This window comes from Chelon labrosus (assembly GCF_963514085.1).
Source record: "Chelon labrosus genome assembly, chromosome: 13".
Lineage (NCBI taxonomy): Eukaryota > Metazoa > Chordata > Actinopteri > Mugiliformes > Mugilidae > Chelon > Chelon labrosus.
Genome location: NC_140346.1, coordinates 959,528 through 984,585, shown reverse-complemented (window position 1 = coordinate 984,585; position 25,058 = coordinate 959,528). Strand labels below are relative to the sequence as shown.

The 25,058-nt window shown below is 42.2% G+C and overlaps 1 protein-coding gene across 14 annotated transcripts in view; it reads left to right on the top strand.

Annotated features, from left to right (window-relative positions):
• Positions 1-540: 540 nt before the first annotated feature.
• cuedc1b (CUE domain containing 1b) overlaps positions 541-25,058 on the top strand; it is a 51,368-nt gene continuing 26,850 nt past the window's right edge. For 8 of the 14 annotated variants that reach the window (XR_014699405.1, XR_014699407.1, XR_014699408.1 and 5 more), the window contains exons 1-6: positions 541-1,432; positions 11,560-12,183; positions 13,914-14,041; positions 14,772-14,898; positions 19,844-20,093; positions 24,885-24,923. Coding sequence is in view for 6 of the 14 variants with exons in the window: in XM_084558936.1 (XP_084415062.1) it covers positions 11,878-12,183; positions 13,914-14,041; positions 14,772-14,898; positions 19,844-20,093; positions 24,885-24,923 (850 nt within the window). In the remaining 8 variants the exon portion in view is untranslated. Of the gene's footprint in view, positions 1,433-10,899; positions 10,954-11,559; positions 12,184-13,913; positions 14,042-14,771; positions 14,899-19,843; positions 20,094-24,884; positions 24,924-25,058 lie in introns of those variants that run through there. The other 6 variants (XR_014699402.1, XM_084558938.1, XR_014699404.1 and 3 more) reach the window with 4 other exon arrangements.

The following is a 25,058-nucleotide window of genomic DNA, read 5'->3' as shown; positions in this document are numbered from 1 at the left end:
GTTTAGCATGGTGGTAATGATGCTTTTACCTGACTGATGCGACCAACAGCAGAGCCCAAATGTTCTGGAGAGTTTCCTGTCTGCAGATACATTGCCTGGCCAAAGCAAAAGTCGCCACCAAATAAAAAAGGTCACACACTCTAATATTTCGTTGAAATACCTTTAGCTTTGATTACAGCACGCATTCGCTGTGGCATTGTTTCGATAAATTTCTGCAATGCCACAAGATTTATTTCGATCCAGTGTTGCATTTATTTTTCACCAAGATCTTGTACTGACGATGGGAGAAAAGCCTTCTCCAGCACATCCCAAAGATTCTGCATCACTTCATCTGCCTCTCTTCTTATCCTGATGTGCCCATCACTCTGGAACGGTAAATCTGGACTCATCAGACCACATGACCTTCTTCCATTTCTCCAGAGTCCAATCTTTATGCTTCCTGGCAAATTGAAGCCTTTTTTTTCCAGTTAGTCTCACTGATTAGTGGTTTTCATACGGCTATACAGCTGTTCAGTCCCAGTCCCTTGAGTTCCCTTCACATTGTACATGTGGAAATGTTCTTACTTTTACTATTAAACATAGCCCTGAGTTCTAATGTTGTTTTTCTTCCATTTGATTTCACCAAACCTTGAAGTGATCGCCGATCACGATCAATCAGGATTTTATTCCGACCACATTTCTTCCTGGAAGACGATGGTCCCCCACTATCCTTCCAGTTTTTAATAATGCATTGGACAGTTCTTAACCCGATTTTAGTAGTTTCTGTAATCTCCTTAGATGTTTTCTCTACTTGATACTTGCCAATGATTTGACCCTTCTCAAACAGACTAACATCTTTTCCAAGACCACGGGATGTGTCTTTCAACATGGTTGTTTAAGAAATGAGAAGCTACTCATTGCATCAGTTGGGGTTAAATAACTTGTTACCAGCTGAAAGTTAATCGCCATGCAGTAATTAACCAATAGGAGGCTCGTATCTATTTGCTTAGTTAAATCCAGGTGTTGACTTTTTTTTGGCCAGGCAGTGTATAAAGTATCTAAAGGACTGAATCCAACTTAAGACTTGACTAAATCAGTTTTTTTTTCATGTAATGAATACAGCGTGGTAGTGCATTAAGCATTATGTCACTCTTCATCCCCACTTATGCCTCTCTCACTTTGTCTGGGGTCCTAAAAGGTTTACAAATGTTTGTTATGATTTTCCATATTTACGAAAGTAAGTATTGTTGTGCTCTTCGGAGTAAATGCTGTTGAAGCTTTGTCTGTGTTGAGGCCTGTAACATTACACATCCGGTCATGGGTACTAGTGTGTGGTATCCCTTCTCATTACAGAGCTAAAACCCACCCTCCCACTAGTCAGCTGTGCTTCCTCTCGACATTTGGGGATTCCGTGGATGTTATGTGCTCAGCTGAATCCGGGATGCATTAATCAGTGAGTAATGTGCAGTTCGTACCAGTAGTGTATGAAATTCAGCGAGTTATAGAAAGATAATAAGGGTGGATGCTGCTTCTGAGATAATCGAGGCCTTGTACTAACAGTTCCCTGACCGGGACACTATGTGATTGGTAACGGTGATTAGTTAGCTGGAACGGCTAACACATTCAGGGCTATACCTTGTTTAAATAAACTACCGTTACTAATTGTCGCTTAAAGTCAATGTCAAAACTTATTCTCGTTTGTTCGGATGACGAATCAAGATATTTACAGTAAATACTGACAATGCAGAGTAGTTAATAGCTGAAGAGCACCGTTAGCCAGCTAGCCGTGGCCTGTTCCGATAAGAGCACATGCGTAGAGGCACCCTAGGGTAAGATAACCTATTCTCCACAAAAATGTAGATTTTTATATGATCCAGCGTAATACTGGTACGTTATACATCTGAGCATGTACGATCACTTATTGTTCACTTTTTAAATCGGAACACATTTTTTCCGGGACTCATTATAAAAACTAGCGTCTAGGTTTGTCAGCTGTCACTCTCAGAATACTAGGTCCATTACAATGTGTCCTGTTGGGCTGAAATGACACAGCATTCGATTTACACGCAGGTTCACTGTACAGTACATGTACGTGACTGCATATGCAACCCAATATTACAAACAGCAATTTACGTTCCTGCATTTCTTTAACAACAAATTAAGAGAATACTCCATTCTTTGAGTTAAAGAGAAGAGGGAACATCCGTCCTGTTACCAGGAGTTCAAAAGCATTAGTGGTTGCCACCGTTGCCTTCAGGCTTGCTCTGGGGGTTTCAGGCCGGGTTTTTGTAAAGCGTCTTGAGACGATTTGTATTGTTATTGACGCTATATAAATAAAATTGAATTGAATTGAATTGGTTGTGTCAGAGGTTTACATTCACAACAGTGTACATGCTCAGTTGTGTCCAGGTGCTTAATTGGCCTGCTTCCTCTCTAGACCAGTCACCTGTTGAAAACATTTTGGCATTATAAAACAAAACAAAAAAATACTCAAAGGAAGCCGTTGAGCAGCTGAACTCAGTTTATATAACACCTTTCATAAAGGCTTCCTGAGGTGCTTTACAGAGTACACAGGCAAAAGCACAACAAATAAATACAATAAGACCACACATATGAATGAACATAGGCTAAATGAATGCAAGTCAACAAAAACATTGTTTTCCTCCTTGTTAGTAGTCTGGCAGCAGCGTTTTGTTTCAGCTGAAGCTGTCTGATTGCTGTATAATGCTGCATTTACACCATGAGCGACAAAAGGTACAATATGGCCAGCCACTGAAAGTCAAAAGTTTCGACACGCCCTCTCATTTAATGTTTTTTCTTTATTTTAATAAATATTTACATTGTAAATTCTCACTGAAGCCATCTAAATTATGAATTAACGCATATGGAATTATATAGTAAACAAAAAAGTGGAATAACTCTAAATATCATTAATATTTTAGATTCTTCAAAATAGCCCCTTTGCTTTGATTACTGCTTTGCACACTCATTCTGAAATAGTCTTCCAACAGTCTTGAAGGAGTTCTGAAATGCTGAGCACTTGTTGGCCCTTTTGCCTTCACTCCGATCCATCTCATCCCAAACCGTCTCAATTGGGTTTAAGTCAGGTGACTGACCCCCCCCCCCCCATATTGCAATTGCGATTTAATATGCGATTTTTTTATTTCATCCTTTTTTTCCCAACAAAACATAATGAATGATTTAAATATGACCAACACAATATTAGATACATTTAGGGTAAAATTCCCATAGGCTGGGCCTATTTGTTAGAATTAAATTTTAATTAAAAGATGTATGACTTGAAATAAATGACATTTTTATTTAACTGCTCATTACAGAAACATCTGTGGCTTTGCCACTGTGCATTTAAAGGGGAACTACTGTTTTTTTACAACCTGGACCTTATTTCTAGCATAAAATACCATCGTTTACTCACCAATATCACTTTTTTTCATTTGCACTTGTTCAGGAGATAATTAGATCAGTGTATATCCGTATAGCGTATGGTCAGGGCATCGAAAAGCAGCCTCTAAATAATGCATTATCTGCAGCAAAACTCGTTCATTCAGCCAATACTTTCTTATCGTACGTTAGTGCTATTCCCCGTTGAGTCCAGAGTTACGTGTTATCATCATCCGGGGTCTTCTGACCTGGACGATGACCTCATCTCTGAGCGGCGCGTGCAAGCGCTACGGTTGGCTTATTTACCCCGCTCAGAGACATCGTCCAGGTCAGAAGACATCATCCACGTCGCTCGCGTCACGTGACCATCTTGTTAAACAAACGCACCATGAGCGAACACAACCATACATTGAACAACAGTACATGATATCATCACACTCAGGAGGACTAGGTCTGCACAAGGTTTAATGGGGCAGATTATTAAGTGCCATGATAGCGGAGGGTACGAAGCTCTTGTTAAAGCGCGCCCTTCTCCACTTTAGGGTTCTGTATCTGCGCCCAGATGGCAGCAGTGCGAAGTGTGGGTTGAGGGAGTGATCCGGGTCATTGGATATTGTCCGTGCGAGGCGTGTGACAGCTATGATCTATACACTGATTGAATGAAAATTTTTCATGTTGACATATACAAATTCATCATGTGATAGCGCTTTTATAGCACTGTGTGTGCAGTCGATAGCTCCGATTACATTTGGAAAACCAGTTCTCGCTGCAAATTGCGCTTTAATGTTTACCTGTTCAGATGCATTGATTAGGGATTTGATATACCTGGCTGACATGCGGATAATTCCGTCTCACACGGCTGGCATGGCTCCGCTCAGGGTCGACAAACAGGATGGGATAGCCTGTCGCTGCAGGATGCTGTGGTTGCTTTTCCTTAGTAGTGGTTTTCTAGTAGCTATTATTATCATTTGACCGTAAAGGCCTGATTGGCACAGTCTTCTCTGAACTGTTGATGTAGATGTGTCTGCTACTAGAACTGTGTGCCATAGATCTGGGCTCTAATCTGAGGTGCTGTTAACTTGCGATTTCTGAGGCTGGTGACTCGGATGAACTTATCCTCAGCAGCAGAGGTGGTCTCTTGGTCCTCTTTTCCTCGGGCGGTCCGCATGTGAGCCAGTTTCATTGTAGCGGTTGATGGTTTTTACAACTGCACTTGGAGACACATTCAAAGTTTTTGCAATTTTCTGGATTGACTGACCTTCAGTTCTTAAAGTAATGATGGACTGTCGTTTCTCTTTACTTGATTGGTTCAGAATCAGAAAAGACTTTATTGCCAAGCATGTTTGTACATACAAGGAATTGCTTTGGTGTTGTTACGCATAATATAAAATAAAATATAGAAACTACATATAAAATATAAAAAATACTAAAATATATACACAGTATGTGTATATATACACTCACCGGCCACTTTATTAGGTACACCTTGCTAGTACCGGGTTGGACCCCCTTTTACCTTCAGAACTGCTTTAATCCTTCGTGGCATAGATTCAACAAGGTACTGGAAACATTCCTCAGAGAGTTTGGTCCATATTGACATGATAGCATCACGCAGTTGCTGCAGATTTGTCGGCTGCACATCCATGATGCGAATCTCCCGTTCCACCACATCCCAAAGGTGCTCTGTTGGATTGAGATCTGGTGACTGTGGAGGCCATTGGAGTACAGTGAACTCATTGTCATGTTCAAGAAACCAGTCTGAGATGATTCGCGCTTTATGACATGGCGCGTTATCCTGCTGGAAGTAGCCATCAGAAGATGGGTACACTGTAGGGCTGAACGATATATTGCATTTGCGATAATATCGCGATATGATCAAGTGCAATTTTCTAACCGCAAAGGCTGCGATTACGGCTGCGATTATACCCTGCTCACGTTGTAGCGCCCGCAAAGTCATAATCACAAAACACACCTCCATTCATGGCTTCCTCCGTCATCCACCCACATTCATCTCCTACTCCAATGGAGATAATCCACCGATTCCCGCGTAGTTTGAATCCGTCCTCCAGGAAGGACATTTATGATGAGTGCAAGTCACCGGTGAGCCCCCGCTGATACCATTCCAGTGGAGCAAGTCCGACTGACTGACTGACTGACTGACTACGTTAAAAAACTTCGGTACCGTGAGTACTCGGTGTGCATTTTTGTTTTGTATGTGCCGTTTGCTGCACCGCGACGAGAGGCGCTCGTTATTTTGAGTTATTTCCTTATTTTGTGTCGGAGCCCGCGGTAAAACCCGGAGCGGAGTTTTGAGTTGTTGTTTTGTGGGGGCGCAGGTACTGGACTGAACTGTGATTTTGCGGAACACTGAAACAGACTTTTCCAACCGGACTGAACTGAAATTAAGAGACGGACTAAGGCGCACCCTTTTTTGTTTGTTTTGGCACTGATGATCATAATTGTGGTTATTATTTTGTGTGGGTTGACTAATTATTTTTTTGTTCTGTTTTATTTTACGTTGTCAGACTTGACTCTGACTGGCACCCCAACATTAAAACGAGTCAAACCCGCTACAACGTGACATGCGCGTGACATGCGCGTGTAAAACGTGTGAGCAAACGAGATTGTCTAATCACAGAGGCTGCACTCTGGTCACGTGACAGTATACTATTGTGTATGTTCAAAATACTATTGTGATTGAATTAGTCAAATAAAAATGTCAGTCATCAATTCTTGCATCACCTCATGTCATCATAACAGGTCTGGCTTCCAGGAAAGAACCGTTTCTTTTTAATCTAATACAGTGTTGGCCATACTATATGATGTATTGCTTGTCATTGCTTAATAATACAGAAGACAAAGACCTTTAAAATCGCATATCGCATCGCAATCGCAATATTGGCATGAAAAATCGCAATTAGATTATTTTCCAAAATCGTTCAGCCCTAGTACACTGTGGTCATAAATGGTAAATGGTAAATGGCCTTGCTTTTATATAGCGCTTTTCTACCTATTGGTACTCAAAGCGCTTTACAGTCATAGACACATCTACCCATTCGCTCACACAAGCACACACACATTCACACACCAGTGCCACGCACTGGGAGCAACTGGGGGTTCAGTGTCTTGCTCAAGGACACTTCGGCATGTGGCATTCCGGGGATCGAACCGCTAACCCTCTGGTTCGTGGACAACCCGCTCTACCTACTGAGCCACAGCCGCCCCATAAAGGGATGGACATGGTCAGCAACAATACTCAGGTAGGCTGTGGCGTTGACACGATGCTCAATTGGTACTAATGGGCCCAAAGTGTGCCAAGAAAATATCCCCCACACCATTACACCACCACCACCAGCCTGAACCGTTGATACAAGGCAGGATGGATCCATGCTTTCATGTTGTTGATGCCAAATTCTGACCCTACCATCTGAATGTCGCAGCAGAAATCGAGACTCATCAGACCAGGCAACGTTTTTCCAATCTTCTATTTTCCAATTTTGGTGAGCCTGTGCGAATTGTAGCCTCAGTTTCCTGTTCTTAGCTGACAGGAGTGGCACCCGGTGTGGTCTTCTGCTGCTGTAGCCCATCCGCCTCAAGGTTCGACGTGTTGTGCGTTCAGAGATGCTCTTCTGCATACCTGGGTTGTAACGAGTGGTTATTTGAGTTACTGTTGCCTTTCTATAAGCTCGAACCAGTCTGGCCATTCTCCTCTGACCTCTGGCATCAACAAGGAATTTGCGCCCACAGAACTGCCGCTGGATATTTTCTCTTTTTCGGACCATTCTCTGTAAACCCTAGAGATGGTTGTGCGTGAAAATCCCAGTAGATCAGCAGTTTCTGAAATACTCAGACCAGCCCGTCTGGCACCAACAACCATGCCACGTTCAAAGTCACTTAAATCACCTTTCTTCCCCATTCTGATGCTCGGTTTGAACTGCAGCAGATCGTCTTGACCATGTCTACATGCCTAAATGCATTGAGTTGCTGCCATGTGATTGGCTGATTAGAAATTTAAGTTAACGAGCAGTTGGACAGGTGTACCTAATAAAGTGGCCGGTGAGTGTATATATATACACATATATTCCACCAGAACATTTACTGTGGGATGGTAGTGGGTTTGATGTGTTCATGGGGGGGGGCTTGGCATTGTTCAGCAGACGCACTGCGGATGGGAAAAAACTGTTCGCCATGCGAGTGGTTCTACACTTGATGGATCGCAGCCGTCTGCCAGAGGGGAGTCTGTTGAATAGTCCGTGTCCAGGGTGAGAGGGATCAGCCACAATCTTAGCTGCATGCTTCAGAGTCCTGGAAGCATACAGCTCGTCAAGAGACTTCAGAATGCAGCCAATCACCTTCTCTGCAGAGCGAATGACACGCTGCAGTCTGCTCTTGTCCTTAGCAGAGGCTGCAGCATACCAGGTGGTGATGGAGTTGGTGAGGATGGACTCAATGATGGCAGTGTAGAAGTGAACCATCATTGTCTTTGGCAGGTTGAATTTCTTCAGCTGCTGCAGGAAGTACATCCTCTGCTGTGCTTTTTTAATTAGGGCGCTGATGTTCAGCTCCCATTTGAGGTCCTGGGAGATGATGGTGCCCAGGAAACGGAAGGAGTCCACAGTGTTGACTGTAGAGTCACACAGGATGATGGGGAGGAGTAGGGCTGTGTTCTTCCTGTAGTCCACCATCATCTCCACTGTCTTGGAGGCGTTCATCTCCAGGTTGTGGCGGCTGCACCAAGTCACCAAGCGGTCAATCTCCAATCTGTAGGCGCTCTCATCTCCACCTGAGATGAGCCCAATTAGGGTGGTGTCATCCGCAAACTTCAGGAACTTGACAGAGTCGTGACTGGAGGTGCAGCTGTTGGTGTACAGGGAGAAGAGCAGAGGAGAAAGGACACAGCTTTGAGGGGAACCCGTGCTGATGGTACGGGAGTCTGAGATGTGTTTTCCCAGCCTCACATGCTGCCTCCTGTCAGACAGGAAGTCTGTGATCCACCTGCAGATGGAGACAGGCACGGTCAGCTGGGAGAGTTTGTCCTGTAGTAGAGACGGAACGACCGTGTTGAAGGCCGAGCTGAAATCCACAAACAGGACCCTGGCATGTGATCTGGGGGAGTCCAGGTGCTGGAGGATGAGGTGGAGGGACAGGTTGACGGCATCATCCACAGATCTGTTTGATCTGTAGGCGAACTGCAGGGGGTCCAGGAATGGGTCTGTTAAATCCTTAAGGTGAGAAAGCACAAGGCGCTCAAAAGACTTCATCACAACCGATGTCAGGGCAACAGGGCGGTAGTCATGGAGTCCAGTAGTCCTTGGCTTTTTGGGGACTGGGATGATGGTGGAGGCCTTGAAGCAAGCTGGCACGTGACATGACTTCAGTGAGATGTTGAAGATATCCGTGAACACCGAAGACAGCTGATCAGCACAGTGCTTCAAGGTGGATGGAGACACAGCGTCTGGTCCAGCAGCCTTGCGGGGGTTCTGCCTTGTAAACAGCCTCTTCACGTCCTTCTCCAGGATGGTGAGAGGTGAGATGGAGGAGGGAGGCTCTGAGTCCACCGGCTGTGTGGGAGCCTTGGCCATTGTTGTTGTCGGTGAGGAGGGGATTTCTTGCCATAATATGAATTCTAACAGTTGTCAAATAGGGCTGTCAGCTGTATACCAACCTGACTTGTGCACAACACAACTGATGTTCCCACAAAATTCCACAAATGAACCCTGACAAGGCATACCTGTGAAGTGAAAACCATTTCAGGTGACTACGTCATGAAGCTCATTGAAAGAAGTTCAAGGGTTTGCAGTGCTGTCAACAAAGCAAAGGGTGGCTACTCTGAGGAAAATATGAATCATATTTAGAGTTATTTCACACTTTTTTGTTTACTACATAATTCCATGTGTGTTCATTCATAGTTTTGATGTCTTCAGAGAGAATTTACAGCGTAAATAGTCATGAAAATAAAGAAAAAAAACATTAAATGAGAGGATGTGTCCAAACTTTTGACTGGTAGTGTAGTTAAGTGTTGCTCAAGTGGTCGGTGATCATGTCATCCATTTAAAAGTAAACTGGTGACAGAAACGCATGTGATTGGTTGACAGTTAGTGGCCGGCTTCCATTAAAAATAAATTGTAGCTTGTTTGCAGCAGCAGGACATCAGAGGGGTGTGGAGAACCATTTCGGGCTACAAAACCCCATGCACAGGTTGGGGGGGATCGACAGTGGGTCAACGATCTGAATCTACATTTCAATAGGTTTGATCAAGCACCCACTCCTCCCCCCCATGCAGCCAGTCCCTCACTTGCTGACACCTGGCTTATGCCCTCCTCACTCAGTCCCTCACACCTTTGGTTCACCAGACCACATACTCACATCTTCACACCAAGATGGAGCCACTCATCCCCCGCCCCTGTCCTTCACAGCAGACCAGGTGAGAAAAGCTCAGGAGGATAAAAGCGAGGAAAGCAGCTGGACCGGATGGTATCAGCTCCAGGCTCCTTAAGTCCTGTGCAGATGAACTGTGTGGAGTTATGGAGCATGTTTTCAACCTGAGCCTTGACCTGAGAGTGGTACCACAGATTTGGAAGACCTCGTGATCAGCAGGTACAGACCGGTGGCTCTAACATCCCACCTGATGAAGACACTGGAGAGACTGATACTGGGACATCTCCGCTCTGAGGTGGGCCCCTCCATGGACCCACTACAGTTTGCCTACCGTCCTAATGTTGGAGTGGAGGACGCCGTTATCTTCCTGCTACACCGAGCACTCTCTCACCTGGAAAAGCCCAGCAGCACTGTGAGAATCACCTTTTTTGATTTTTCAAGTGCGTTCAACACCGTACAGCCAGTGATTCTGAGAGACAAACTGGAGAGGATGGGTGCGGACCACCAGCTGTCTACATGGATCCTGGACTAGCTCACAGACCGACCACAGTTTGTGAGAAACAGGAACTGTGTGTCTGACCTGCTCACCAGCAGCACGGGTGCCCCCCAGGGGACTGTCCTGGCCCCCTTTCTTTTCACCCTCTACACAGCAGACTTCAGACACAACACAGACAGCTGTGTACTGCTGAAGTTCTCTGACGACTCTGCAATTGTCGGCCTCATCAGAGATGATGACGACGCAGAGTACAGAGGACTGACGGGGAACTTTGTGGACTGGTGTCAGCTAAACCACCTTCTTATCAACGCGGGGAAAACCAAGGAGATGGTGGTGGACTTTTGCAGACGCCGTTCTGCCCTCCCCTCACCAGTGAACATCCAGAGAATGGACATTGAGCAAGTGGACTCTTATAAGTACCTGGGTGTTCACCTTAACACCAAACTGGACTGGACTCACCACACTGATGCGCTCTACAGGAAGGGACAGAGCAGGCTTTACCTTCTGAGGCGACTGAGGTCTTTTGGAGTGAAAGGGACACTCCTGAAGACCTTCTATGACTTTGTAGTGGCATCAGCCATCCTGTACCAGTGGTCTGCTGGAACAGTGGCATCACAGAGAGGGAGCGGAAGAAGCTGGATAAGATCATCAGGAAGTCCAGCTCTGTCCTGGGCTGCCCCTTGGACTCAGTGAGGGAGGTGGGTGACAGGAGAGTTCTGGCTAAACTGTCCTCCATGCTGGACAATGAGTCCCACCCCCTGCATGGTGACCTGACAGGACTGAGGAGCAGCTTCAGTGACAGACTGCTTCGCCCTAGATGTGTGAAGGAAAGATACAGAAGTTCTTTCCTTCCTGCTGCTGTCAGGCTTCAAAACGAGCACTCCTAATATGAGCAATATTATTAAACCATAAGGTGTAATAACTTTATAACCCAGCTACACCAGTCTGTGCAAAACTGAGTATTCAATCTGTGCAGTCTGTGCCATTTCTGTATGCTGTTGCAAACTGCAATTTCCCCATTGTGGGACAAATAAAGGTTTTTTTCTTATTCTTATTCTTATCACCTTATTGTGATCGTGAACAATCCGTAAGTACAAAGTCTGATTATAAATGGAAGAACATTATAACTGATATATACAATTGTGCAACAACTGTACAGTATAAAGCTTGAAGTACAAAATTTAACTGTATAGTCAATGTACATAATTATTATACAGAGTAAACATTACTTTTAGTTTTCATTCAGTGATACTGTTAGTCTTACTTGCTCCTGCCAACACAATTTCGGTCTGCTTTCTTTGTAGGTGATGACTGTGATGTAGCCATGTATGTTTCCTGGTGGATTTTGACTCTCTCCACCCACTAAGACATTGGACACCTAAATTCTGTCACTACCTTAGCTATGCCGGATGCAGCTCAGTACTGAATATCAGGGAAATAGGGACCTCTAGTTATCCTAAACTACCATCAAGAGCCTGTCATGCCTGAGTTAGAATGAGAAATTGAGTTGGAAGTAGTAAAAGCAATTCAGACTGAAGGGAATAAAGGCTTGTGTTGGTGTCAGAAAAGAAGAGCCATCCTATCAGTAGGTTGGCAGTGCCCAACGCAGGTAGGCCCTGAGGATGACAAGCCTGTTCAAGCGCAGCAGTGGAGACTCTAGGAGCAATGCAAGTGGAGGTGGGGGCAGCAGTGGGCAAGGGCAGCTCAACAACAGCAGGACAAACCGGCAGGTTAGACGCCTGGAGTTCAGCCAAGCCATGGAAGACTTTAAGACCATGTTCCCCTCTGTGGACTATGAGGTGATTGAGTGTGTGCTGCGTTCCAACAATGGAGCTGTGGATGCCACCATCGACCAGCTTCTCCAGATGAGCATCGACGAACAGGGATCAGATGACAGCTCAGATTCGGATGGCAGCATCCCACCAGAGGTCAGTGGATCAAGTATACTACCTTATAACTACTTTTATTTATTTTTATGATTATCCGTAGGGTCAGTGCATTTAAATGCACACTAGAATCCTGGTTATGATTGGGCTTTTGGAGCATCTTGGTTATTATATGCATATATAAACAGAATTTGTTGCATGCTTTAAACTTTCACAAGTCTTATTAGATTGTCTGCTGACTCCATTTAGTTCACCCAGGGCTTCATGAGCAGTTAAAGGGGAATTACCATTTTTTACAACCTGGACCTTATTTCTGGCATAAAATACAATCGTTTACTCACCCATATAACTTGTCATGTCATTTGGAGTCGTTTGGAAGATATTTAGATCCAGCGGAGTGCCACGTATATCCAAATAGTGGGAGTGACAGGGGCACCGAAATGCAGCCTCTAAATAACGCGAGACTCGTTCATTTCACCAATATTTTGTTATGCTGTTCCCCGTTGAGTTCGGAGTTGCCTGTTATTATCATCCGGGGTCTGTAGATTGACCTACTAACTTCTGACCTGGATGATGTCATCTCTGAGTGCTGCGCAACATGACTGAATATTTTTCCAATTCTGAGGTTGTGGACGACGACTTTGTTTATGATGGATGTCCTTACCATTTTGAGCCAGAGTATACGGATGAGGAGCTTGTTGAAAAGAGCATGTGGAGGCAGAGAGAGGAACAGCTGGCCAAAGAACAACAAACCGCTGCACATCCACAAATAGACAACAGGTAACTCCGGACTCAATGGGGAATAGCACTAGTGTATCATAACAAAATATTGGTGAAATTAATGAGTTTCGTGGCAGATAATATTTAGAGGCTGCGTTTCGGTGCCCAAGTCACTCCCACTATATGGATATACGCGGCGCTCCGCTGGATCTAAATATCTTCCGAATGACTCCAAATTAAACTAAAGTTACACTCACCGGCCACTTTATTAGGTACACCTTGCTAGTACCGGGTTGGACCCCCTTTTGCCTTCAGAACTGCTTTAATCCTTCGTGGCATAGATTCAACAAGGTACTGGAAACATTCCTCAGAGAGTTTGGTCCATATTGACATGATAGCATCACGCAGTTGCTGCGGATTTGTCGGCTGCACATCCATGATGCGAATCTCCCGTTCCACCACATCCCAAAGGTGCTCTGTTGGATTGAGATCTGGTGACTGTGGAGGCCATTTGAGTACAGTGAACTCATTGTCATGTTCAAGAAACCAGTCTGAGATGATTCGCGCTTTATGACATGGCGCGTTATCCTGCTGGAAGTAGCCATCAGAAGATGGGTACACTGTGGTCATAAAGGGATGGACATGGTCAGCAACAGTACTCAGGTAGGCTGTGGCATTGACACGATGCTCAGTTGGTACTAATGGGCCCAAAGTGTGCCAAGAAAATATCCCGCCACATTCAAAGTCACTTAAATCACCTTTCTTCCCCATTCTGATGCTCGGTTTGAACTGCAGCAGATCGTCTTGACCATGTCTACATGCCTAAATGCATTGAGTTGCTGCCATGTGATTGGCTGATTAGAAATTTAAGTTAACGAGCAGTTGGACAGGTGTACCTAATAAAGTGGCCGGTGAGTGTATATGGGTGAGTAAAGGAACACACCAAACTGTAAAAAAACAGTAATTCCCCTTTAACGTTGCTGCAGACCCAGGACCTCGTCCTTAGTGGAGTGCTGCAAAACTGTAATGTGCAGGCTTTTGTTTCAATTTAGATTCTGGAGAGAACTCTGGAACCTGACAGTTCAGATGAAGAACCGCCTCCAGTTTACTCTCCACCAACATATGATATGCACATATATGACCAGAAATATCCAGAAGCCCCACCAACACCTCCCCCACGGTAAGGAAGAAGGACTACTAAGCCAATTACTAAATTAAATATGAGCTAAATTTTTTCATGAATTTAAAATTTTAAACAAAAGTTAGTTTTTTTTAACAAAATTTATTGAGGGTTATATGTGGCAACATTTTAAATCTAGCCCTCCACCAGTCTTGTTTGGAACTAAGTTGTAGTGTTAAACAAAATTTCTTCTGGTTTATATCTGACCATTTACCATGTCTGACCAATGTTCCTGACACATCATACATTCGAACTTGCTTGATTCCTTAAAAGATGATCAAAAAGGTAAACTCTGGATTTAAATGTTAATTGTCTTAGTTCATGATGAGTAGTCACTTTGTGCTTACTGCTACAAAGTTGTCATTGTGGGCAGCTGTGGCTCAGTAGGTAAAGCGGGTTGTCCACAAACCAGGCGGTTAATGGTTTGATCCCCAGAATATGCCATATGCTGAAGTGTCCTTGAGCAAGACACTGAATCCCCCAGTTGCTGGTGTGTGAATGTATGTGTGCTTGTGTGAGCAAATGGGTATGTGTGTCTGTGACTGTAAAGCGCTACCAATAGGTAGAAAGGTGCTACGTAAAAACAAAGACCATTTACCATTTACCAGGTCTGGTATTAGACAACTGCTAGATCAAATTCCTTGGTTACATCGAATGGGAGCTTGTGTTATTTGGGTTATTGGTACGACATTGTTACAAATTAGTTTTGTTACTCCGTGGCTTCTGCTAGGTTTGAAGCGCAGACTCCTTCTGGTCACCAGCAGGTCAGAAGCTACCGAAACTGGAATCCTCCCCTGCTTGGAAATCTCCCAGACAGTTTTCTTCGGATCCTGCCACAGCAATCTTACATTATTAAGGTAAAATATGATGTGACAGGTTTGGGGCTTTGAGATGGCACTTTTTGGTGTATAAACAACTTAAAGGGCCATACCAATATTTTGCAAGTTTTAGCTGCTTTATTAATGTTCATATATTCTATCCATTTTTGATGACCGTCTTTGAGTACGCTGTTCAAATAATTTTATTCAGATATTGTAATTGTTTGGTTTCCATCAATTTCCATACATTATAAATATTCAGTATAAGTAAGTAATGCTTTGAACAATGAAATCTGTATTCTGAAGCTTGAACACAAACTGCTGTTGGCCCTTGACCAACACGTCAGTCTGACACTTCCAATATGTGGCTCTCGCTCAGCAAAAAAAATCCCCAAAAACGCTCTACAACCACAGCAACAATGTTAATCGTAATACTGTTACTGAAGCTAAGCCTGCCCGCTGTCATGACGGCTACTCCATTGCTTGACATTATGTCATGTAAAGCCGTCATTCAGCGTCATTCATCAAGACTACACAATAGCTAATTAATATGCGCACTCCAATGCCCAACAGATTTTTCCGACACTGTTTTAATATTCGTTTAGCGACGCCTCCTGCGGTGCTACATCTCTTTGGCTAGCTTTAAGCTCTCTCTGTGCAGTTGTACATATACCCTAACCGTGTTATCCAAACGCGTATACTTACATTAAGCAAATTGTGTATATTCATCGACACTCTTGTGCAAAGGAAATGCACTCATCAAAAATTAGCATACAACTATCATGCTAATATGGGACTTACCTTGTCACGATGTCAACGAAAATAAAGTAGTCGTATGCTGTCCCGCTCTTTAGGCAAACACGTCACAGATAAGTTGGAATTCTGGGAGCAACTCTGTTAAATCTAAGCAACTCTGTTAAGTGTTAACAGAGTTGCTTAGATTTAACTCCCTGGATTAACACCGACTCTTTTGAGGAACATAACTCTCACATAGTTGAATTAGACTAAACAAGTGTTGAATTAACACTGTATTTTTAACCAACACTGGAAATCTAACACTTTTGATTTTGCTGTGTATAAAAGTAATATGTTAAGGTACAATAAATAAATTGCAAAATATTTACATGTTGGATCAGGTTTAAGTAGCTAACCAAAAAGTTGAAAAACAACTGGTGTTCAATTGAGGGCTGAAGTGGTGAGGAGGCTGAATATACAGTTGAAACCAGATGTTTACATACACTGTGTTAAAAGACACATAAACATTTTTCCTCACTGTCTGAAGTTAAATCAGACTAAACTGCTCCTGTTTTAGGTCAGTTAGGATTACCAAAAGTATTTCTATTTGCTAAATGCCGCAATAATGAGGGAGTTTCTTAGAGAATTTTTTAGTACTTTCTTCAAAGTCAGAAGTTTACATACACAAAGATTACTATGTCTTTAAACAATGAAGGAAAAACCTGATGATGATGTCATGGCTTTGGAAGCTTCTGATAGGTTAACAGACAACATTTGAGTTAATTGGAGGCAAACCTGTGGATGTATTTTAAGGCTACACCTCAAACACACTGCTTCCTTGTTCATCATGGGAAAATCAAAAGAAATCAGCCAAGATATCAGGAAGAGAATTGTGGTGCTCCACAAGACTGGTTCATTCTTGGGTACAATTTCCAGATGCTTGAAGGTGCCACGTTCATCTGTTCAAACAATTATACGCAAGTATAGACACCAGCCATCATACTGCTCAGGAAGGAGACGGGTTCTATGTTCCAGAGATGAATGAGTTTTGGTCCGAAACGTACAAATCAACCCCAGAACTCAAGCTAAAGACCTTGTCAAGATGCTGGCTGAAGCTGGTAAGAGAGTGTCATTCTCCACAGTGAAACGAGTCCTGTACCGACATGGGCTGCAAGGCCACTCAGCGAGGAAGAAGCTATTACTCCAAAAGCAACATAAAAAAGCCAGATTACAGTTTACAAATGCACAGGGACAAAGAACTTAATTTTTGGAGACATGTCCTGTGGTCTGATGAAACTAAAGTGGAACTGTTTGGCCATAATGACCATCGTTACATTTGGAGGATAAAGGAGGAAGCTTGTAAGCCTGAGAACACCATCCCACCTGTGAAGTATGGGGGTGGTAGCATCATGTTGTGGGGCTGTTTTGCCGCAGGAGGAACTGGTGCACTTCATAAAATAGACGGCATCATGAGGAAAGAACATTATGTGGAAATATTGAAGCAACATCTCAAGACATCAGCCAGGAAGTTAAAGCTTGGGCGCAAATGGGTCTTCCAAATGGACAATGACCCTAAGCATACTGCCAAAGTAGTTACAAAGTGGCTTAAGGACAACAAAATCAATGTTTTGGAGTGGCCATCACAAAGCCCCAATCTCAAGCCCATAGAAAATTTGTGGGCAGATCTGAAAAGGCGTGTGCAAGCAAGGCGGCCTACAACCCTGACTCATTTACACAAGTTCTGTCAGGAGGAATGGATCAGAATTCCAGCAGACTATTGCGAGAAGCTTGTGGAAGGATACCCAAAAGGTTTGGCCCAAGTCATACAGTTTAAAGGCAATGCTACCAAATACTAAGGAAATGTCTGACTCTGAAGAAAGTAATAAAAAAATTTTGGTAATCCTAACTGACCTAAAACAGGAGAGGTTTAGTCTGATTTAACTTCAGACAGTGAGGAAAAAACGTTTGTGTCTTTTAACACAGTGTATGTAAAAATCTGGTTTCAACTGTACAAAATGAGAAAATAAACATCATGAATATCATGAGTAAAGACAAACTCCAATGTGGAGTTGTACCAAGTATTGCACCAAAATGACATGAGGTAATGACAGGGATGAGTTGGTATATATAGATGTGTTATGTTCTTTGTATGTCCAAGAAAAGAAGCACAACAGCAGTGCCAAGAAATGCTGTTGTTAAAGAGTCTGACTGCTGAAGGGACAAAGCACTCCTTCTTGCTCAGTGGATGTGTCAGTCTCTGGCTGAAGGAGCTACCTAAAGAGGACAGCCCAGAATGCAGATGGCCCTCTTGATCAGTTTGCCCAGTCTTTTTTTGTCCCTCTCTGTGACTCCACCACACCAGCAGATCACAGCATAAAAGGCTGTAGATGCAACCACAGTGTCATAAAAAGTCCTGAGTAGTGTCCTGCTCACCCCGAAGGACCTCGGTCTCCTCAGCAGGTGGAGGCGACTTTTGCCCTTCTTGTGCATGATACAAGTAAGGGTTTTCCAACAATTGTTTACAGATATATTATTTCCCTTGTAGTTTACTATGTCACAATTCCAGTGTGTTCAAAGTTTGCATAAATTAAGTTGACTGTGAAAAAGACGATGACGACGTCTATGCGCGACACCGAAGCTTGTAGTGCGTTAATCCAACATGGCAGCGGACCTAACGTTACCGTTCGATGCAGCCTTAGACAGTGTTTTAAGTAGCTTAGAACGCAAGTTTATTTAAAAAAAAAAAGAGCAACGTTTGGCGTTGAAAGACTTCATTGCCAAGAAGGATGTGTTTGCTCTGCTACCAACAGGCTTTGGCTATGAATCGCGCGCAAGGCAGCATGGGAATTACCAGGCGCATTTGATAGACATTCGTAGCGCCCAATAAACGGCTCTAGGCATTTGTAAAACCACGCCTCAAATACGAGAAAATAAACACGTAGTTTCCAGACCAGCATCTCATTGAGATGTGCAGTCGCGTCAGCCAGGCTAGGGTACCTGTGGAATGTATTGTAAAGCCTACCTGACATCATAGGAAATCTAAAAAAACAAATCAGCTGCCAAGACCTCAGAAAAAAACAGCAGCTTCAGTGACAGACTGCTTCACCCTCGATGTGTGAAGGAAAGATACAGGATACAGAAGGTCTTTCCTTCCTGCTGCTGTTAGGCTCCACAACGAGCACTCCTAATATTTGAAATATTATTACACCTTATGGTGTAATAACACCAGTCTGTGCAATATGTCTATTATCTATTCTATCTCTGCCATTTCTGCATGCTTTTGCAAACTGCAGTTTCCCCATTGTGGGACAAATAAAGGTTTTCTTATTCTTATTATTATTCTTAAATTAAACTTGCCCAAGTCTAGTTCGTCCTTGGCAGCGAGCCATTTTTCAAATGTCTGAAGCTAACATGTTCAGTAATGGGTGTTCAACTATAAATACCATGGGACCATGCAACCGTCATACTGCTCAGAAAGAAGACTTGGTTCTGTTTGCTAGAGAAGAATGTATTTTGATAGGATTTGGCAGAAACCAACCAAGTTTGAAGAGTTTTTCGTTTTTGAGTTAAATACAGGAGAGGAAAAGGGAACATGCCTCAGTGGTTGGAGGGAAACAGAAGAATAACTTTTTATAATATTTATTTTAAAAAGGAATGAATGCAGAATGCATAAATCAAACTCAATTTAGTATCAGCAACTGTAATGTTCATGTTATAAGTTACGATACTGGCTCGATATTCCTGTGGAAACAAATGCAAAATTTAAAGAAGACATTTATTACAAGTGGAGAGGATTGCCTATTTTTCTGTGATAAATAGGTGATAATAGAGGTGTAGTTGTTGTCAACTTGAGTAAAACATTTTTCCTACCTCCTGGTCTCCACTGTTGCCTATTTTCTGTCCTTTATCTGTCTGTTGTCTCTTTCAAAAAGGGTGTACCATACATAACATTAAAATGGTATAGAGAAAATTCAACATAGTGTTTTCTGTTGTTTTGGCTCATGTGCCACACCCAAGTCTTAAACCCACTATATTAATTAAATTCAACCCAAACTTCTTCATCAAACTTCTCATTCTCTACCATACTCAACTACATGACTATTTTAAGCATAGACTCTATGTGGATCGCGAGAAAGTATAAACCAAGCTTTGAATAATTAGTTTAAAAATGAGGATCACCAATACAAATTGATATGAATGAATTGGTAGTTATGGTGCATGATGCCTAACCTCTCTTTCCTTTTCTCAGCAGAACTCTCAGAGCCGTCAATCTCAGCCTTCATTCTCCTCGTCATCATCAGTTTCTTCAGTAAGTCAGTGGACAGCTCGTTCTGATTCTGGTTTGGTAGCTGGTCCGAGTTTGACAACGGGAGCTACTGAGCAAGACAAGAAACTAAAGCAGTATTTGGAAGATGAGCGCATCGCCCTGTTCATGCAGAACAAGGAGTTTATGAGAGAGCTACAACTCAACCACGAGTTCCTCATCGCCTTAGAGAGAGGTACACTATGCATAGAATTTCTGCCCATCATGTCAGCGGATGGTCACTGGCTGCATGGTTTCTGATGGTGTTGTATAACAATACTAGTTACTTAAAATAATGCAGTGTAAAAACACTAACATTTGAGCCTGCGAGATGCTTTGCAGTGGCCATCTTTGAATTATGAAGGCTGTGTTATAAAGCGAAGTTTGGACAGATGAGTTAGGGTGCAAAGTCGAGATGACGCTGACCCATTCACAGAACAAAAGCTCAAATCCATCAGACAAAATTGTGGAGGATGATGAGATCAACAACATGCATGGCAGCATATATTGATGTGTTGGATTTTATTTAGTGATGATTAATGTGTTCATCACATCATTAAAAGTGGAGCCAATTTAAATACTGCAGAGTAGCCCTGCCCTGGGATCATTACAGTCTCATCACATCATGTTTTATTTTTAAAAATAAATTTTTATTATTAATTAGAATTTACAGTAGCTAAAGCTGTCAAATGTACTCTGACATGTAGTGGAGTGAACTGGAGTAGCAGAGCCGTACTGTAACCATGCATAGTAAATATGAGTAAACCACAGAGTTTGCTTATCCGGTGCAAATGCGCCACAGACGTAGGGGGGCAATTTCTAAATCCCATGACGTTCCTTGGTAAAACTAAAAATCCCTTTCTGTGATTGCTGTCTAGACTGCAGAGTAACTGCTTATCCTCTAGAACAGACTTTAATGGCAAGCAAATCGAGGAAAATTTTGAACTTCTCAAATGTATTTAATAAAGAGATGATGCAGTTTGAACTTCAGATAGTACAAAACATCACTGTATGCCAACACAAAAAAAAACTGTTTAATAGTAAATGAGTTAAATAATAAACCAAAATGACCCTGCAGGTGGCGATGGTACAGTCTCAATTAGCTGCTTTTTGAATAAAAAACAAAAAGTATTTTAGGATACAAGATTTCAACAATATTAATGTAACAGTAGCTATGATAACCCTGTATCAGTGGATACATACTGAACAGTCCTGTATTAATAATATTCAATCAGTAGCACGTAATTAGACATGGATCATTAGGCAACTTGGATACCACTTCAGTAATTTCAGCCTTTTCTAACAGACTAAACAGTGCTTTCATGCACAAACATAAAATGAGTACCCACTCACTGAATATATAACAAACACTGTAGGCTACTATTAAAACTATTCAGTCACTTATTCAAGCATTAAAGGGGAACTACTGTTTTTTACGACCTGGACCTTATTTCTAGCATAATATTCGATCATTTACTCACCCATGTAACTTTTGTGTCATTTGCACTCGTTCAGGAGGTAATTAGATCAGTGTATATCCATATTGCGGAAGTGACTGGGGCACCGAGACGCAGCCTCTAAATAACGCATTATCTGCCGTGAAACTCGTTCATTTCGCCAATATTTTGTTATGATATGCTAGTGCTATTCCCCATTAAGTCTGCTACTGCTAGTTTTTTGCAACATGGCTGAATATTTTCCGATTCTGTGGTTGTGGACGAACCATAACAGTAGCAAATTACAGGTGTGTGCGGTGCTCAGAGATGACATCATCCTGGTCAGAAGACATCATCCGGGTTCTGTAGCTCAATCTACAGACCCCGGATGATGATAACAGGTAACTCCGGACTCAACAGTGAGAAGGTAGCCCAGCCGCAGCATAATGAGCAGCAGCAGCTCAACTCCGCACACTAGAGGAAAAAGGGAGACAGCCAAACAAACACAAATGCAAACACATAGAGGGCGAGAAGACTCCTCTTAACACATGTCTCTAGGTTCAGTTTCATGTCTACATGTTTCAACACCTTGTAGCACAAAACACTCTGAGGTTTTTGCATGTTTAAATGCCCAACTTAACAGCAGTATTAAACATGTTTACAGCCTGGTACCAAAAAAAAACACGGTTTTGATCTCAGTGGCTTATTTTGCTATACATAACTGTACGGAGGCTGAATTTTTTTTCTTACTCATCCTTGGTCTCTCTGCTAGTCCTCACCTGAGCTAATGACCTCTCAACTATGTCTGAGGTTTTGATCCATTCTGGAGAATTTTGATTACAAATAATACCTGGCTGCTTTGCTGCAGTTACTAACAGAACATCGAAGAAATGTGTCTCCAATTTTTTCAGTAAGTGAATTTCAAGTATTATTTATGTTAGGTGTCAGTGCTCAACATAGTTGGCCTGGTAGCTTAAGTTAAATAGCTAATTAGCCAGCTAATGATTTAGTCTCAGTTTAGCCTCGCTGAAACACCTTGTTGTCACTAACTCTTAAATAACCTACTAAATTTATGTTAGTGCCGTCTTACAATACAAGTAAACTATACTCACGTGTGTATTTGACTGTGATTGTCGGAAATAAGCTTGTAACTTAACAAGAACAGACAAAGTAACAGAGGATATGTATTCATGTTTTTCTTAAATAAATGATGACCTGTTGGACAGTGATAAGAGTTATATCAAGTAAGTTATAATGTACATTATTTTATATATATATTTGTGTGTAAAGTTTCCCCCTAGGTGATCCAGACAGGCTGCAGGAATGTTCATCATGATATGAAGAACTGGACTAACGGGACTTCTCGTCCATGCAGTAAACACTTTGAGTCATCACTTCATCACTGATTCCTTATTCCAGCCCAGATGTGTTACCTTCAGTAATGATCTTCTTTTCCTGCAGCACTGAATGTCCTCATTACCCTCTGAGATGGCAGTGACATATAGAAGGTCTGCAACATCATGCTGGTCATCATGATGAAGGAGGACATGCACCCACTTAGCATCTCTGCTCTTCTTCATTCCTATAATCCCACCCTTAAGACTTGTAGAAGCCTTGTTTGACGAGATGTTCACTTTTACATTTTAGTCTTCAATTTAGTCATTGTTTTGTGTTTAATGTGTTTTATTTAAGTTATGTTACAAGTTATGGGTCACATTTCAATAAATTCTATTTGTATTTACACTGTTTAGATGTTTTTTGCTGACTGTAAACATTTGTAAAGGTGATATTTTATACGAATTAATCATAATAATTTTAATTACAAAAATGATTACTGCTATTCAAGCAATAATTTAACAATTTAAAGTCAAATCTTGCATTTAGAAAAGCATTGATACTAAAGTTAACACATCTGGGCTGTAATAAGGAATCAGTGATGAAGTGTTCTCTGCACTGATGAGAAGTCTTGTTAGTCCGGTTCTTCATATCATGTTGAAGATCCACTGCAGCCTGTCTGTTACCTTAAAACAGACAAATAGTAAAATAATGTGTGTTATAACTTACTTAATATAACTCTTATCGGTGTTCAACATGTCAGAATTTATTTAAGAAAAAAGGTTGTGAACACTCCAGTCATCATATTATATTATCTGTTACATTGTCTATCTATAAGTTACTGGCTTATTTCTGACAATCACAGTCAAATATTTAATTGTACAGTAAAGTTGGCATTTTAACATGGGGGTCTATCTGCATTTGCTCCCTTTTGAGCCAGCCTCAATCGGTTACTCGATGAACTGCATTTCTTCGCCAGACTCACTTGCGTTTTCGTTTAATTAGTACTGCGCTCTGCTCTACCTCCACCAGTTACAAAGAAATGTCAGACTATACACTGTACTTACAGCCGTGGACAATATTGTTGGTACCCTTCCGTTAAAGAAAGAAAAACCCACGCTGGTCACTTGAAACAGACAAAAGTGATAATAAAGAAATTTACTGAAGATCAACTAATGAAAATTGGACATTGATTATGAATTGTGGTTCAACAGAAATCATTGTAAAAATCAAACTAATGAAAATGGCCTGGACAAAAATGATGGTGCCCCTAACTTAATATTGTGTTGCACAACCTTTTGAGGCAATCATTGCAATTTCTGCAATTCTCAGTGAGACTTCTGGACCTGTTGACAGGTATTTTGGCCCACTCCTTGTGAGGAAACTGCTCCAGCTGTCTCAGGTTTGAAGGTTGCCTTTTCCAGACTGCATGTTTCAGCTCCTTCCACAGGTGTTCAATAGGATTTAGATCAGGGCTCATGGAACACCACCTTAGAATAGTCCAATATTTTGTTTTCAGCCATTCTTGGGTGTTTTTTGCTTTTTGTTTTGGGTCATTATCATATTGGAAGACCCATGACTTACGACTGAGACCAGGGTTTCTGACACTGGGCGACACATTTTCCTCCACAATTCCTTGATAGTCTTGAGATTACACTGTACACTGCACAGATTCAAAAAGCTCTGTGCCAGATGCAAAAAAGCAGCCCCAGAACATAACTGGGCCTCCTTCATGTTTGCGTTTTGGCAAATTCCAATCCGACACTGCAGTCCTCCTCGGTTGTCTTCCATTAAGTCCATTTTCGGCTCAAACAGTGACACATGATGCAATCTGACACTGATGTACCTTAACCTTGGAGTTCACCTCTTATCTCTTTCGAAGTTGTTCTGGGTTTTTTGGTTACCATTCATATTATCCTTCTCTTCAACTCGTCATCAATTTTCCTCTTGCGGCCACATCCAGGGAGGTTGGCTACAATTCCATGGACCTTAAACCTCTGAATAATGTGTGTAGCTGTAGTCACAGGAATGTCAAGCTGCTTGTAGATAGTCTTATAGCCTTTATCTTTAACACACACTTGTCTATATCGCTTGCCTATAATTTTGTTTCTAATCTCCTGAGACAACTCTCTCCTTAGCTTTCTGTGGTCCATGTTCAGTGTTGTACACACCATGATACCAAACAGCACAGTGACTACTTTACACCCTTTAAATAGGCAGGATGACTGATTACAAGTTTGAAGACATCCGTGATGGTAATTATAGGACACACCTCAGTCTAACATTATTTATTTTCAATCTTTCAGTTTTCTTTCTTTAACGTAAGGGTACCAACAATTTTGTCCACGTTTGTATTTATTTATCTTTTTCTACTCTCAGGGTCCTGCAGC